The sequence below is a fragment of the Phragmites australis genome, chromosome 5 (assembly GCF_958298935.1).
Source record: "Phragmites australis chromosome 5, lpPhrAust1.1, whole genome shotgun sequence".
NCBI classification, from domain to species: Eukaryota; Viridiplantae; Streptophyta; class Magnoliopsida; order Poales; family Poaceae; genus Phragmites; species Phragmites australis.
The window spans coordinates 4,689,684-4,705,657 of NC_084925.1; the positions used below are offsets into that span (position 1 = coordinate 4,689,684).

General features: G+C 44.1%; 1 protein-coding gene across 1 annotated transcript; it reads right to left on the bottom strand.

Annotated features, from left to right (window-relative positions):
- Positions 1–549: 549 nt before the first annotated feature.
- On the bottom strand, positions 550–15,048 carry LOC133918526 (glycerophosphodiester phosphodiesterase GDPDL7-like). Its single transcript, XM_062362431.1, has 21 exons — positions 14,827–15,048; positions 14,678–14,738; positions 12,032–12,126; positions 11,919–11,952; positions 8,432–8,728; positions 8,132–8,241; positions 7,516–8,017; positions 7,286–7,330; positions 6,899–7,186; positions 6,641–6,780; positions 6,070–6,553; positions 5,742–5,915; positions 3,838–4,132; positions 2,647–2,719; positions 2,418–2,530; positions 2,042–2,126; positions 1,830–1,902; positions 1,599–1,654; positions 1,445–1,510; positions 990–1,055; positions 550–918 (listed from the first exon to the last, which is right to left on the bottom strand). The coding sequence occupies exons 1-21, from the start codon at positions 14,899–14,901 to the stop codon at positions 835–837; spliced, it is 3,216 nt and encodes a 1,071-aa protein (XP_062218415.1). The 5' UTR covers positions 14,902–15,048; the 3' UTR covers positions 550–834.
- Between the last annotated feature and the right edge of the window lie 926 nt (positions 15,049–15,974).

The following is a 15,974-nucleotide window of genomic DNA, read 5'->3' on the forward strand; positions in this document are numbered from 1 at the left end:
ACGGTGGCACGTCCTAGTTAGACTGAAATCATATATTTATATCCGTCAGGTTGGATTAGAACAATACATATAGGTAATAAATATGTTTTTTATAAGATTATATGTATATATTAGATTAAGATATTCAAATACAGATAACCAATTACACATTTAGATCTCTTGAGCCATTCAAAAGAGAATCCTACCTTCCCTTTGAAAAAGAAAGAGAATACCTGTTTTACTGATGTAAGACACAAGAATTTACAGAATTCCACATAAATCATTACAAATCTCGCAGAAATTCTATGAAATTCTTGCATTCAGCGCTACTGCATTCGAGTAGTTACATGATATACTGCACTGCTGCAATTCGCCTGTGGGTGGTCCGCTAAAATGGCATATCAGTGCTCCATTCTTTTACCATTACGACGTTCCGAGCGTTGATATTTTATAAGAAATTCGCAAAAAAAATAAGAAACAGCTCAATTATCATTGCAGTCAAGAAGAATGTTCATGTTCCAAACATAGCGTTACTAGATTGAAAAATTACGGGGCAAAAGAACCAGTGTCTTGTAGGGTCGAAACTCCGGCATTCATTCAAGAATAGAGTTTTATACAAGGAGGAAATGGTGGCATGTACACTGAATTTCAGGATCTCTGTATCAATTCGGGGCAAGCATGGAAGACTGGTACACTAAGACTCTGAATTGCAATAATTCCTATTCTGTACTTCAGGAGAGAAAAAAATGTATACATCAATCAACCTTCTTGATTGAAAAATCTTCAAAAATGTACAAGCCTGTGCTGTTTAGAAATCAAGGAAATGCCCATGCGCCACGAACGCGATCATTGCATTCAGCTGCTGGATTTGCCTCGACGGAGGTATAGGAACAGCGCCGTGCATGCCGCAGCTGCGTAAGGGAACACGGTCCAGATGCCCTGGTTGCGAGACAAACATGATTGGGTCAGAAGGGGGCAGGGAAAGAGAGGAATTGTGGGGTGAGAGGTACCACGGCAGCTGCAACGCTTGCGAGTGCGACGACAGGCCGTTCTCTGAGGAAAAACCCAACTGCTAACTGCAGAAAAGCACCAGTTGTGTCACAAAATAAAGAGCGACATGTTCTTGTTGATGTAACTAGCTAACAGCTAACTGCCGAAAAGCATCAGTTATGTCACGAAATAAAGATTGAATAGTACATGTAAACGTGGCAAGCTTCCTGAAGAACAGTGGAAACAGACACGGTATATTCAACATGTTTAGAGATGATAATGGTGTCAAACACCCAATAAGGCATGAATGTTAATTTTGTAAGGTGAGCATATATTGGCACATTAAAAAACGATGAGGATATGTATTCTTAAATCAAGTAGTTATACAATTTGCGGTGAACTTTCTTGTAGCTAAACCCACACCTTAGAAGTTACAATGAAAGAACTAATCCGAACTACATGAAAGTCGGATTACCTGAATAGGAAGAGTAAATAGACAACCACAACAAACTCCTGCAAAAAAACAGTCTGCCGATATACCCTGTTTATAATAGCCAAAACATGTCAAAGACAAACCGTTCGTGAGCAATATATTTGTTACATAACTGAGAGTTGAGCAGATAACAAACCAATGCGCCAGCTAGAAATGCTGTAGGATTCCGAACACCAACTGAAAATCGCTCAACTGCAGTAAACAACATAGACATAAATAATTTTAAGTGCTAAACAAACGTAACCATGTAGTTTGTCTTTGACGCGTCAGTGCATTGAATGCATATGAAATGCTCTACAGAGGTTCCCACTTTCTTTTACTCAGAGCTACAAATTCTTGAGAGAACTCTGAGTGTTCAGACAGATACCAAAGCCAATTAGGTTCCCATACTTTTGTACCCCTCGTGATATGCTTAGTGCTTTCTCCTTGCCAATTCCAATCTAAAAGGAGAACCGTGATTAGATGTCACTTAAGGCAAGAATACTTGATGTCATGATTTTGCAAAAATGGAGATGTATAATATAAGCTAAACAACTAATCAGCGAGTACGAAAAACTGAGATAAATCCCTACTTCGCACCTTGTTGCTTATGTCTTCAGATGCTCTAGTTTGCCTAAAAAACTTCCCCAGATAGAATGGGATCATGTCGCTAATACAAACACCCCTGCATGAATGGACGAATTGAGATAAAAATAAATAAAAAAACTCAACCACGGGAGAAGATGTCCCCTTGGCTTTTGTCTTAAGAAAGGGGGGTACCGAACCCTTTAGGGAGGCACTCACATGACCTACAAGCACCCAGGTTCAAGCCCGGGTGACCTCTTAACTAGAGGCTCTACCAACCGAGCTATCACTCGGTTCTCAATAGTTGAAATAATATAACACAGTGTTTGTTGTTAGTATTCACCAACAAAAGGCACTATAGTCTAGAGATCGAGGACAAGGATGCACACACCAGTAAACCCATAACACTGTAGAAATTATATAAGATGCATTCGCCGAGAATGAGCTAGAAAGAGATTGCCAGGTTCCATCCAAACAAAGTGTACGTGCTAAAGAAATTCCAACCTACATTATGAAGAAAAACAGATTATGCTTCTCAACACAAACAAATTGATTGTAAAATAAAGTTAGAAATTTAGCTGAGCATGGTAAAATTGAAGGTACCAGTACAAAGGACAGACCCAAACATTTAGAGCTTCCTCGCTGATAAACAGTCCAAATCCAGCAGCCATTAGCAACCAAAAGTAGACCCACCTGAAGAAAATTATCAGCAATCCAATATATATTAGAAAAATGGAGGAAAATATAACAGCATTATATTTCATGGTTACCGAACTTACCATTTTTTTTATTTGTATTTATAATTTAACCTATGTGGTTCATGAACTTTCTCCAATCCTCAATTAGCATGATACCATAGATAGACTTGAGATTGTTATAGCAAAGTTAGTTTTCAGAGAAACTTGCTCCTGGTGGTTATGCACGTCATTAGATATGTTATCCTTAATATTTGGTCGCAAAATCTAGTGACATATTATTATATGATATAATTTGATGACGCATGGTGAGAAGCTCTCAGAAAAAGAAATATACTAGAAATTCCACAAGAATGACAATCATCTAGCACTTAATTTGGCAGGTCCACCGGTAACATGTGTCTAAGAGTTGTCAGAAAAAAATTAGACGTATGCTAGAAATTCTCACAAAAAGGAAAAATATCTGGTCCTTAATTTGGTCAGTCATAATTATGTCTAATCACGATGCCTTAGATGTTAAACTACAATATATTAACTCAAAAGATAAGAATAAGTCCCAAATCATGAAAACAACTCTCACTGAGATATATTCTAAGTCAAATATACTCGAATATACTACACAATTGTCAATGCTAAGCAATTTAATCTATAAGAGGAAGGGACAAAAAAACAGAATTAAATCATGGATGTACTTGTTTGCCTCAACTAATTAGTGATTTTCTGGTAATTAACAAACTCAAGAACGGCAAGAAAGGAAATGTTTGCGGAAACATCCATTGCCAGATAAATGGTAAGGTCTCTAAACCTCTCAGAGGGGAAAAAGGCAAGATGATGTCGTTTTAAAGAATTGACCTGAGATCAATATGGGGAATAGTACATGCTTTGGAAAAGCAAATGCAGCTCTACATCTTATTGTTCAATCACGATCTAGTGGATGAACCAGGGTTATGGATTACAGTTCATGGAGAAATACAGTTTGCATCTCACAATGGTCGGCCAGGAGGTATCAACAATATCAACTATTTACTTCGGTATCTATGCATTTCAAGAGTAACACCACCACATTTATCACAGGTAAAACAGAAAGATAATCCACGAATATCTAATTTCACATACCCTGGAGTATACTCCGGAATTATGACTTTCTTCCCAAACAGAGAAAATGTATATCCAATGGTTGCTGCTGCTGCATCAGACTGCACGGAAGCGTCAACAATTTGCGGCAGACTGAAAGATGGACCCGATGAAGGCTGCTTCATGAAGAGTGAAATCACAGTTGCCGTGGCCGCGACACCGATAGCAACCGCCACTTTTGCGAGGAAGGACGTACCGGGGGTAGTGGGTTCTACTTCCACTGCATCAATAATTTCATTCACATCTTCGCCACCGGCAGAAGGTCCTGCCCCAGACACTGATGCATTTGCAGTCCGGGAGACCAAGCAGGATAAGTTGCGCAAACTGTTTCTGTCGGCAAGAATTATCAGCTACCTAATGTAAATAATAAGCTACCAAGCAGGATAAGGCACATTGTAATAAATTTCCCCAAAAAGCACCATTCTTTCACTTAAGCAAGCCCCAAACCTAAACAAGGTGATTACGAACACCCTTAAAAGTAGTCACGAGATCATAATAAGACTACAAGGCTACCATAGAAAACACCCTACGCACTGCTCCCAACCCCTTATCGTTCCTACCAGAAGAGGCTCCAGGAAAACCTAACCTCCTAATGCGACCCCGTGCCGCTCCGGCGGGTAAGGCGGCTCGGCGGCGGGGACGGGAGCGAGGAGGCGGCGCCGGTGGAGGGTAGCCGAAGTGCGTGGCGACCGTCGCCATGGGAGGAGGAGGAGGAGGAGATGGTGGCGTGTGTATCAGCATCAGTGTACGTTTGTGTGGCGGCAAGTAGGTTGCTCCGGTGGCTGCAGAGGATGATGCCATGATGGCATGATGGGCACTGGAATCGAATGGAATATGCCCTTGTATCACCAACCAAAGTTTACATTTTTAGTAAATAATTTTCACCGGTGGTCACCGGTAAACCTGAAATTTCAAAATCTTCTCGGATTTCTCGAACGCACCAACCAAATTTCATATTCAAAATAAGGTATAAATAGGACAAAGAACCAACACATAGCACAGTTATGCTAATAGTGTGGTGGTATGACCTTGTCCTTCGAAATTAGAGGTCAGGGGTTGGATTCTAGCCAAGCCCAAATGATTTTTCCCAAAAATTTTCATGGGACCCACATGGCAGTGCAAAGTTGTGCGAAAAAACTAAAAAAAAATGACCAGGAATTGAACCCTCACTTAAATACAAATATAGTCAAAAAAATTTAACCAGCCGATGTTTTTACCATGACCCCACTGGTAAAAAACTGGGTTTTCATTGCCACCACCCAGCAAGTAATAGAAGCTTCTTAATTTTTATTTACTATTTGATTTCTCATTAGGGTCATACCAAAAAGGAGATTTATCATAGAGATTTTGCAAAGTTATCTGAATTTACCCTTCGAAAATAGAAAAAAAGAAAAAAATTGTGTTGTATCATTAGAGACTTTGCACCTATGATTTTTTGCTTGATATAAAGGTCGGGAATTGTACTTTCATTATCTAAAAAAATTGATTTTTATCGATTTTCTTACCTCGTTAATTCTTGGTTCAAAATGCCAAATAGTAAATTATACTGAGTCAGATAATAACAGAAATACACCTTTGATGTACAGAGGGGCAGGGTTAAATTTTTCTGATCTGTATTTCTGTGTAGGTTAATGGCAATGTATATCTATTTAAAGAACATTATGTTACAGTACATTTGAGGATGTGAAGAGGAGGGCAACAGAGAGAGAACGAAGAAAACATGTGGTAGTACAATGCCAGTCACCAAGCTAGGGAGGATCAATGCAGGAAGCTCAGGGACAAGAGGGCAACGATGCCAGCCACTAAGATGCTGTTGCCGGCGTTGGAGCTGGCCGCGGAGGTGCTGTTGTCAGCGGCCCCCGTCGCAGCTGGCGCCGCGGCTGTGCTCACCGCGACAACAGGCGGCAGTGGCGGGTCCAGAACGTCGGCGGGTTCGAGCATCGGTGCGGGCGCTCCCGCCGGAGGCAGCGCGCCGGGGACGGCCAGGTTGACCAGAGCGCCAGGTTGTGCAGGCAGGATCGAGTAGCTCAGGTTCAGGCTCATGTCACTGCATGGGCTCCCTGCAAATCATACATGGTAAAAAAAATAGTCTGAAACTTGTGGACTGCAAACAGATTTTAAGACAAATTTGGAGTTCTTGATCTAACAAACTCTCTGCTGTAACTGTAATCTGAAACTGTTCATGAATGTTCCATCAGGCTGACAGATACTCACTGAAGTATGCAGCTGCAGTGGCAGGGAAGTCGGTGACGAGCCCATCGGCCACTACCGCCGCCGAGTACGTGGCGATCTCGACTATGGGGTCAGCAAAGTAGTCGAACCCAAGGTTCATGAACTCGTTCCTGAGCACGCCGATGAACACGGTGATGTTGGCGGCGTGCAGGCTGCCAACCACGTTGCTGAACCGCGTCAGGAAGTAGCCGGTGACCTGGGCCACCGAGCCGCGACGGATCCTCACCCCGTCCGCGAACTCCTTGATCTCGTCTACCGAAGGCTTGGAGGTGTCGCCGATCTCGGCCTCGATGCTGAGCACCCGCTTCGACGCCGGGAACGACTTCTTGAACGCCGACAGCACCGACGAGTCGTCGGACTGGATGAACACCTGCTGCTTGGTCTCCTTGTCGTAGCTGGCGTTGGCCAGCGCGCCGGTGACCGCGTCCACCACGCCGAGTCCTCTGGTCGCGAGGTAGGGAGCATGCTGCATGCATCCGGCACAAGAATGCTTCGACTGACTGACTGGGCGAAGGAAACAATCGTAATGTTGGATGAACTGAATGTTAATTACCTCTATGTCGATCAGTATACCGAAGACATTGCTGGCCTTAGCCATGTCTAGGAATCCGGGCAAAGTCATGAACTTGCCGGCATTCTTCGCTGCAGGATTTCTTTTCAGGCCAGCCTGAGCAAATGGAGCGACAAGTTCGGCTGCTCAGATGAAAGAAAAAAGAAACAAGTTATCAGCGTATGCGCATATATGACCTGACATTTTTTAAGATAATTACGAACATATGAAGAAGCAACTTAAGATATGTTCCTCATGTACGTTTCAAGGTTTGGATCTCGCTCCACAACAGGTCGAACGAGAAAATGCCGGACTTGTTCTGGATCTCATGGACGGTGGAGCCTTTGGTGATGAAAGCGGTAGCCGCGGTGGTGCAGCTGCCGAGGTCGGCAGAGGGCATGCAGAAGGGCACCCCATCTTTCGACATCTGAACCGTGCAATCTATGATGTCCGCGCCGTCTTTCATCGCCTGCTGATACGCGAGGTCCGTGCAGCCGGGGAAGACGCCGCTCGCGCCGTTGTGGGTGATGATCAGCGGCCTGCTGTCCTCTAAATTTTTGTAGGGAGATCAGTGAGCCGAAGGATGATAATGATGGCAATTAAATTGACGAATTGACAGCGTGTGATAGTAACGAACTGATAGCTTACTTCCGGGAGGAGGTAGAGGATTGCCCTTAGAATGAGCCAAGCAAGCTGCAAAGAAGCAAAAATCCTTATCTTACGAAGGAGCAAAAGATGGTAACCTGCTGCTATGGTATAGCGCATAATGTGCAGGTTTCTGTAATGTCCAAAGCAACATGAATCATTCAGACTTTCTTCATGGAAATCAGTTTTAGCTCCTTCCAGGTTCCAACGTTGAATAGACGAATAGTTCTTACCAACAGCTCCAGATGCGGTGGGCGGGAAGTCCGTGAGCAAACCATCGACAGCGAAGTCTGGATTGTCTATGAACTGCAAGTACTCTGCACTGGGATCGTAGCTGTAGTTGTAGCTCAAGGCGACATCATTGGCAAATCCAGACGCATAGACTTCCAGCCCCAGGGCATGCGCATCTTTGACCAAACTAGTCGATGGCGCCAAGTACTGATCCTTGTTCAGTGGCCAGATGTAGGTCTTGGGGACAAGAATCCCAATCGCGAATTCCTTGATGGATTTCAGGTCTTTCACAAGTTCCCCGTATGTTTCCATGGTCGAAGGCTCGACAACGGCTTCATTGAGAAACCGGAAGATGAGCTTCGTCTTGCTTTTCCCGAGCTTTCTACCCACGCTTTTCAAGAACGCAATCTCTGGTGAGGATATGTAAGCGAGGCTAAATTCTTGTGGTAGTCCTGATATATAATCTTCGGTACTTATTTTGTGCTCCTGAAAAAATGAATTGTACTGCAAAAGAGAACATGAAGCCGTGTTAGATGCAGATGACATGGTGTAATAAGAAGAGGAAAGTCTCGGTGGGTGACCTGTGAATGTCAGTGAAACCACTGAGAGCACACTTACCTCTACATTAAGCCAAATTTGAGGGGGGCGGAGTTCAACAACATCACCAAGCATGTACATTCCCAAGGAGCCATCAAATGTGCTTGGGCGAGAAAAGATGTTCTGGATCACTGAGTGATGATCGTCGAAAAACAACACGTCGAGTCAGTGAAATGCAAGTTCCAACAACAAAACTGAAATATACTTCAAAACTGCTAGCTCCATTCTCTAAATTTTCTTGCTAACTTAATTCATGGAGTAGGCTATAGAGCACGCGTGCAATGTTCGGTTAGAAAGTAGTCAGGGTTCTTTTCTGCTTACACGTAACGTTCTGAATCAGCTGGTCCGCGGTGAAATCCAGAGAGAACCAGCCATGGACATCTTCTCCGTGCACCTTGTACGTCTTGTCCATCTTAGGGAAGGCCTCGGAGATAAGAGTCGAGTTGTCGAGGGTCAATCCGGTCTTGCAGAAGCCCATGCCGTCGCTGGAGAATTGCAGATCGCAGAAGAGAGCGACGTCGAGCAAGCTGGTTGACAAGGCAAACTGGTACGCAAACTGGCTTGAGTCAGGAAACAAGCCAGAGAATCCTCCTCGAGCTATGACCTGAGGGGGACGACCTGCAGAGGATGACACAAGAATGAGCAATTGAGAAAGATGGCAGTGTAATTGCAAATCAGAATGGTGAATCCTGATCAAGTGGAAGAACAGCCATTTCGATTGCAAAATCAGCTACGGAACAGAAAAAAAAATATGAAGTAGGATTACCGCTCAGAGTCTGCCATTTCGGCACTGGAGGATTCGAAGCAGCATTGACTCCATGAAGCAGTAAGAGGATCAAAAACATGTGAGGATAACTTGCTCCCATTTGGTCAGGAGGAGCACCCTGCGTTACAACACAGTTCTGTCAGCTCCTGGAAAACGCATGCATAGGAACCGTGCTCTCAACAAGAAAACAGCGTAGAGAATCATCTGATTGTTGTTTTTTCAAATGAAAATAGAATCATCTGGTACTTCAGGAGTTCAGACAATAACTGAAGAACAAAGAACAGACATGCATAAACCAAGAAAACGAGCATTCAAGGTAAAGAGCAAGAAAATTAAAAGGAACGGAGAAAAAGTCTACTAACCAGGGGGGGATCAAATCATTCAAGGAACATGATCAATTAGTTAAGGGGGAAGATAACCTTGCACCACACTTGAAAATTCAAGGTAAGTTGAAATGTGAAGTTTTGAGGAGAGAGATGTACCTCACATGAAACTCCAAGAACAAAATTGAGAAGAAAAGCTGTTCTCCGCCCCCACCAATGCTAAGGTCTGCAGGCTCTCTATATCAGATTGTGGAGAGGAGAGAAAAGAGGAGGTGTCCAAACAACAAGGAAAAACCTTCTAAAATTAGGGGGGCCTGAATGATGGCCACCTTTTAACAGGCTTAATTTAGAGCTCCAATTCATAAAAATATCTTGCTCCATACACAAAGGAAAAATGAGAGAGGTAAGTGTTACGTAGTGCTTTTATTGTTTAGGGACTAAATAACTTGCTTTTATGGTTACATATCTGGCTGTTTTCTTTAGGGACTAAATTTTGACGTCTGAAACCGCTGCTTTTGTTGTTTTAAGTTTTAACTGATCATCTGTTGTCATAACAACAGCTTTCATGACCTGTTTCTCGTTGAAGGAACAAAGCAAGTATTAAAAATAGCACAGGTACAACATTTTCCAAACATGTAATGTCTGAGATTTACCACTTCCCACATGTTTTACAGAAGCCGTTCTTTTGTAAATGCTCTCTTATGATCAAGGAAGCATTTATAATGCTGTGACTATTTTTTCCCTTGTACATTAAAAAAATTCTAGAAAATTCCAATGATAGGATCAGAAAATTTTGAGGTCAACAGTAGGGAAGGACCTTATTGGATATTTTTTTGAACGAATTGATCTGCCGAATTATGTTAATAAGGAATGCCCGACAGGTGAAAAGAACAGAACTGAAAAAAAGGAAACCAAAAGGACAAAAGCCTAGAACGGATCGGATCTATTCTCCCCTCATAAAGCGACCTAAGTGCCGCGCATCTGCAAAATTCCAACACATCGCCTCATCTTTGATATGGCCGGCGACAAAGCTCATTGGTTGCTCTACTTTGTTGAAGGTTCTGGCATTACACTCCTTCCAAATCTCCTAGCAGACAAAGATGACGAGAGACTTGAGACCTTTGAATGGGGTATGCGGCATGATTGCCAGGGCCGTCCACCAATGACGAACAGAGTGTGTTTGCTGCCAGGAGTTCGGGTTTAGAAGGGGATAAGGCATGGAATCTGCAATAGTCGACCAAACAATGTCTAGTGAATCTACAATCTGCAAATAGATGATGACCAGTCACAGGACCTTGTCTACATTGGCCATGATCGAGCTGTTAGTCTATCAAAGGTCCATAGTCTGTTTTGGTTCTCAAGCAGGAAAAGAGTTTGCATTTTCAAGAAGCCCACTGTTTCAGATTATGAATTGGAAATTTGTATCCACAATGCCAAATAACTAGGCTCTGTACGCGGAAGATGTTGTGTATTCACCAAGCCCTGTCAATTTCCAGGTGATCTCAGCCTCTGCGTCATATTGTACCCGTATTTCCCGCATTGCGGTCCATAGCCGCACAAATTCAGCAATCCACTGAGTCGTGAAACCTTGCACCTTCGTTAGGTCCCCGTTGGATATAGTTGTACTGATAATAGGGGTGAAGGATATACAAGGTCTATTAAAATCACAAGTACAACGACCTGTATAGTCCAGAAACAAGTATGACAGATCTGGAAAGCACTAGTGCATCATGGCAGTGGCACAGCTAAAACTGCAAAAGTCTCAGGATGGTCGGCTAAGGCCAAAGGCACATAGGAAACAGTAACAGTGAGCTTATTCAAAACTCTAGCATCATCCATGTTTGAGATTCACAAGTCAGTACATGGCACACTTGATACAAAAGGTTGTTATTTTACATGCAGGTGCTTCAAACAGTCCAAATTGCATTCGCTCTTTCTTCTGCCAGCGTTTAAGATCTTCAATTTAGACCCCATTGAGAGTAATCACTATTTTGCGAGGGCTGGCATGGTCACGATGTTCGCAAAGCCATATACCCTGCGACAGAATCCCAATTTAAGATTTGGTAATCTCAATACAAGCAGTTTGTTATACAATTCAAATGAGGCTCCGTTTGGCATTACGGTGGCTTTTCAAAAGTGCTTATTTATTTCTATTTTCAGATGTTGTTATTAGTTGGAAGTATCTTTTTAGGATCTGTAACAGCAAAAATCACTAGGAATGGCAAATATTCCTCTAACTAACTAGAATACATAGCACAACGCAGCAACCGCAAACGGACCCTGAGTATTATGCTCATACCGTTTGACAGGTTTTAGCTAATCTTGATATTACCACTGAAAGTTGGGATGTAAGCTTGAATATCATATATAAATTTTGAAACTGGTATGCGGCTCCCTTACCTGCCAAGTACCCATGTTGAGACATCCATCAGTTATAGGAATCCTGAACAGAGCAAGATCCTAACCATTAATTTTTAGACACAGTAGACGGACAAAATGTAGGGGAAAGAAAGAAGCGAGGAAACACATACGTCAGGGCACAACCAAACATTGACGATTTGATATGTGCTGGCATGTCATCAGGTCCTGCAATTAGAACAGAACTCTTATGGCCTCATGATCGGATCACAAAAAGAGTGGTACACTCTCCAGAAACCAATGAACCACTCACAAGTTCAGTGAAGAATTTTTGAAAGACCACAGTGGAGAGTTAACTAACCTTCCATAGTGTGCTTCCAAGGAGCATTGTGGCCCTGAAAAATAATTAACACATGATGAAGCAACATTAATGATAACTCTTTGAATAAGAAGAGAGAATTTCGGGCCGCTGACCTCTGGGACAATTCTGTTAAGGAAGGTCTCGGTGTCAGCCTGTACATCGGAGTCATAGTTCTCGTTGATGGTCAGGGAAGCGCTTGTGTGCTGCACTGCAGAGAGGAAAAATAATTTCACTACTACTAAAATACAATGAACACTTGTTATCTACATGCATGTTGCTAGTGACAAAAAGATGATTCCATAACTTTCACTATGAAGTAGCTAGATTGCCTGCGCAATTGTACAGCTACAATGAAATGATATTGAACTTCTGTGCTAGCATACCACAAATTTAATGAATGCTGCCGACGCATATACACCAACTTATTTTGTAAACACCATCAGTGTAAGATATCGTAAATGGGCTACTACTACAGATCATGTTGAAACAAGATCCCAGCTGACTGCACTGAGTTTCCATTCCCTACATACCATCCACACATAATAACTTTTTACATATCAACAGTTCTACTGAGTAGAACGAACAAGCATCGTGACCTTATTAGCATACACCTTGAGGATAATAAATTTTTGGGAAATTTTTCCTTTTGCCATTGAAAAGGAGCGAATTATTCCTTCTACCACTGAAAAATGCTGTTTCTCCTTTTTGCCATCATTCCGTCAGACCTTATTTTTCGTTTGCCATCGCCGTGCGGTCAGAGCGCTTTGACCGTTTTCTGGAGGTGAGGGACAGGTTGTAGGACAAGAATGCCCCTGTATCGCTGCCGCTGGGATCAAGTATTTTTGTGCGTATGAAAGCGGGTCTAGCACATATGACATCTTTCTTCTTCCCTTCGCAACCCATCAACGCCATCGAGAAGAGCCTCGACCAAACCACACCCAAACTGTAAACCCTAGAAATTTCGTCCCCTCCTCCCCCTCCCCCTGAATCACCCCCAAATCGAGCGTCCCCGGCAACAAGCCCCATGGCCTAGAGCTTGGCCAGGTCCCTCGCCACCACCTCCACCGCTACCTTCCTCGGTGTCGCAGCTTCTTTGACCTGAGGTGCCCCTCCTCCATGAACCCACCCCCGACGCAGGCCACCCTGGAGCGCAGCGTCGGTGAGCTCCATGGCGTGACATGAGACGGTGGTGAGACCTTGCTACATGCTTGCCTCCCACGCAACTGGCAAGGAATCGGGCATGGGCAAATCGCCCCCAAATTAGAGGAGTCCTGGTGTCATGAAGATGAGAAAGGAGGCGCTACCGGAACGGTATGTATTCAAGATTCCCATCTGCTAGATGCCATCCATGGAGTCACTTTGTTAGATATCGTGCTTATTCATGCTCGATGTGGTGTTTTGGCTCAGGATGGATGAGGCTTCAGTGTTTCTGCTGAAGATTAGGATTGTTGCGTGTCCTGGTGGTAGGGCTGATTACAGCTTTTTCTTGATTGAGCATGCGGTAGACAGAGATTTGACAAATCGCAGTGATCTTATTGAGGAAATATGGGACAAATGGCCTTGGGGAGTAACCTATGCTGCTAGCATGCAATACTTTGATAGTGTGCAGAAGGTATTCTGTGATGTTAACAGTGATGCTGACCTGATGCACATGTTTGACATCCACTCTAGTCATAAGACAGTAGATGTTACCATTTGGCCCGAGGGATCGACGGCTCCTACTCCTAGCTTGGTTCAGCCAAGCCAAATTGATGTGGCCAGTCGACGAGTTGAAGCTAGTAAGCCAAGCAAGCAAAGCAAACCCAGTGAACCCAGCAGTTCCAGAGTGAAGAAGGTTCCTGGAAATCCATAAGATGGCATGGAGGATGGTCATGTAGGTCTAGATAACGAGGGCATGTACTCATATAGTGAAGCACATGTTCCTGTTGTCGAACATGGTGCTATTGTTCCACATGTTGCTGTTGTGGCACCTGCAGAACCAGCTCATGTTGCACCACATGTAGCTCCTATTGTACAACCTGACCTTGCATTACCACCTGGTATACCACAAAAGGATGAGGAAGCTGAGGAGGATGAAGATAGGGTGAGAGCATCTGAGGACTTTGAATACCCTGTGATACACTATGATAGGGAGAACCTAAGCATGGATGTAGGGACTATATTTCCATCTATAGATGGATTTAGGATGGCTCTTTCACATTATGCCATCAAAAAGGAATTTTCTTATGACACTAAAAAGAGCGAGCCTAATAGATTTAGGGCCTCCTGTTCTCAAGAAGGTTGCAAGTGGAGGATTCATGCATCAACAATAAAAGATGGCCGCACATTTCTGGTACTTTGTAATTGCAATGTTTCTATTGAACTAAAAAAGCAATCAAATTAATTAATGTCATGTTTGTTGCATGCAGGTGAAGATGGTCCCAGAAGCCCGTGACTGTGAAAGTACAACAAGAAGTGCAAAAGTGAAAAATGCTAAGAGGAAGTGGGTGGCAGAAGTAGTTACTTAATGGCTTAGAGAAGATCCATCACTTGGGCCAAAAGCAATGGCAAAAAGAAAATTTTCCTTAAATTTTAATCCATCTATTGAAGTCGAGTTCAGCAAATTCCATCACTCCTATGTCTTGTGTATCCTGTGATATTCTACAGATAACTCCCTCGCTTAATACAATTGACCAGCAACTGACGTCATCTAAGCAAGAACAAGTGAACAAGTAAATGCTTAGGAATCGCTAAGTAGGTGTGAGTGTGTGTCTACATACGGAAGAAATGCGCGAGCCCACACTTGAACCCGGCCAGGTCGCCCTCGATCTCCCTCAGAATCTGCAATACTTGGAAGAACAGAAGGCAATCTCAACCAAGGGATCGTGTACTGTAAGAAGGAGAACAGGTGAGACCGAGGGAGGGTGACCTTGGGGGTGATGAGGTGGCAGCCGCGGCGCTGCGCGGGGATGACAACGGTCTTCTGGGCCCACTTGGCGGCCATAGCGTAGGGCGCGGCGAGAGCGGGCGGGTTGGAACCGGCGGCGGCGCCCGTGCTGCGGCGGCGCTGGTTGTGATGAGGCCTGAGGACGAGTCGAGGTCGAGACGAGCGACGCCAGCCGGAAGACGCAAGACAAGACAAGGAAGAAGGAACGTAGGAGAACACCGGGCCCAGGAGATCGGGCCGTCCACTGAGCCGAACCAACTCATCTCAGGCCCAAATTGGATCCAACAGTAACTTTAGGCACGGCCCATTTAAGAGATGAGAGAATAAGTAGCCGACAGCAGAATGGAGAGAGATATGACGAATCGAGATGTTTGAATCTGAACCTTACAGTTCCTCTTTGAAACTCTAAACCCATAACCCCATCTCTCCGTCTCTATTTATGTTCTTGTGTTGTTCTTTTGCTTTTCTTCCGATTCCTACTAGTTTTTGTGAGAAGCCCTCACAATCTAGTATCAGAGACCACATCCTCGTCACGCTGGATGCCCACGACCACTTCATGCGTTATCATAAGAAGCTTGGTTCCATGGATCCCCAAACGAAGCTCATCATCGATTCGATGCTCGAGGCAATCGAACAGCGCTTCGATGGCGTCGACGGCGCATTAGGCGACAAGTTGAAGAAGATCGATGACCTCTCGGCGACAATCGAGTCCTAGAAGCCCCAGATTGACTCGTGGGTGGAGAATCTCCGACTCGAGGTCGGTGTTCTTCACAAGTATATGGATCGGGTGGTGATGGATCTGGTGTATGCGTCGCCGGGCCTCTTCCATCATCCTGAGGTGGTTGCCTCGCACCCATCTGTTGGAGCACCAACCATCGGCCCTCAGGAGCACCACGAGAAGCAAGTTCCCCGGGAGCATGTGTTTGGGTCGACTTTCGCCCTCTCACATCTCCCGATCACATGTATCGTCGAGTCACCAATTCCTCCATACACATCCGGCATTCCGCATTCTGATTCCATACTGCGATTGCCCACAACATTTCACATCATCACTAAATTGCCCAAATTAAATTTCCCTGAATTTGATGGCAAACACCCCAAGTTGTGGCAAACACGCTGTGAGCACTATT

Excerpts from the sequence above, each read along its gene's own strand:
- LOC133918526 (XM_062362431.1), bottom strand. The coding sequence starts at position 14,901 with ATGGCCGCCAAGTGGGCCCAGAAGACCGTTGTCATCCCCGCGCAGCGC. Across the intron at positions 8,018-8,131 it reads AAATTTGGCTTAATGTAGAG|TACAATTCATTTTTTCAGGA; the intron begins GTAAGTGTGCTC and ends TCTCTTTTGCAG. Across the intron at positions 1,056-1,444 it reads TATTTACTCTTCCTATTCAG|TTAGCAGTTGGGTTTTTCCT; the intron begins GTAATCCGACTT and ends GCTTTTCTGCAG.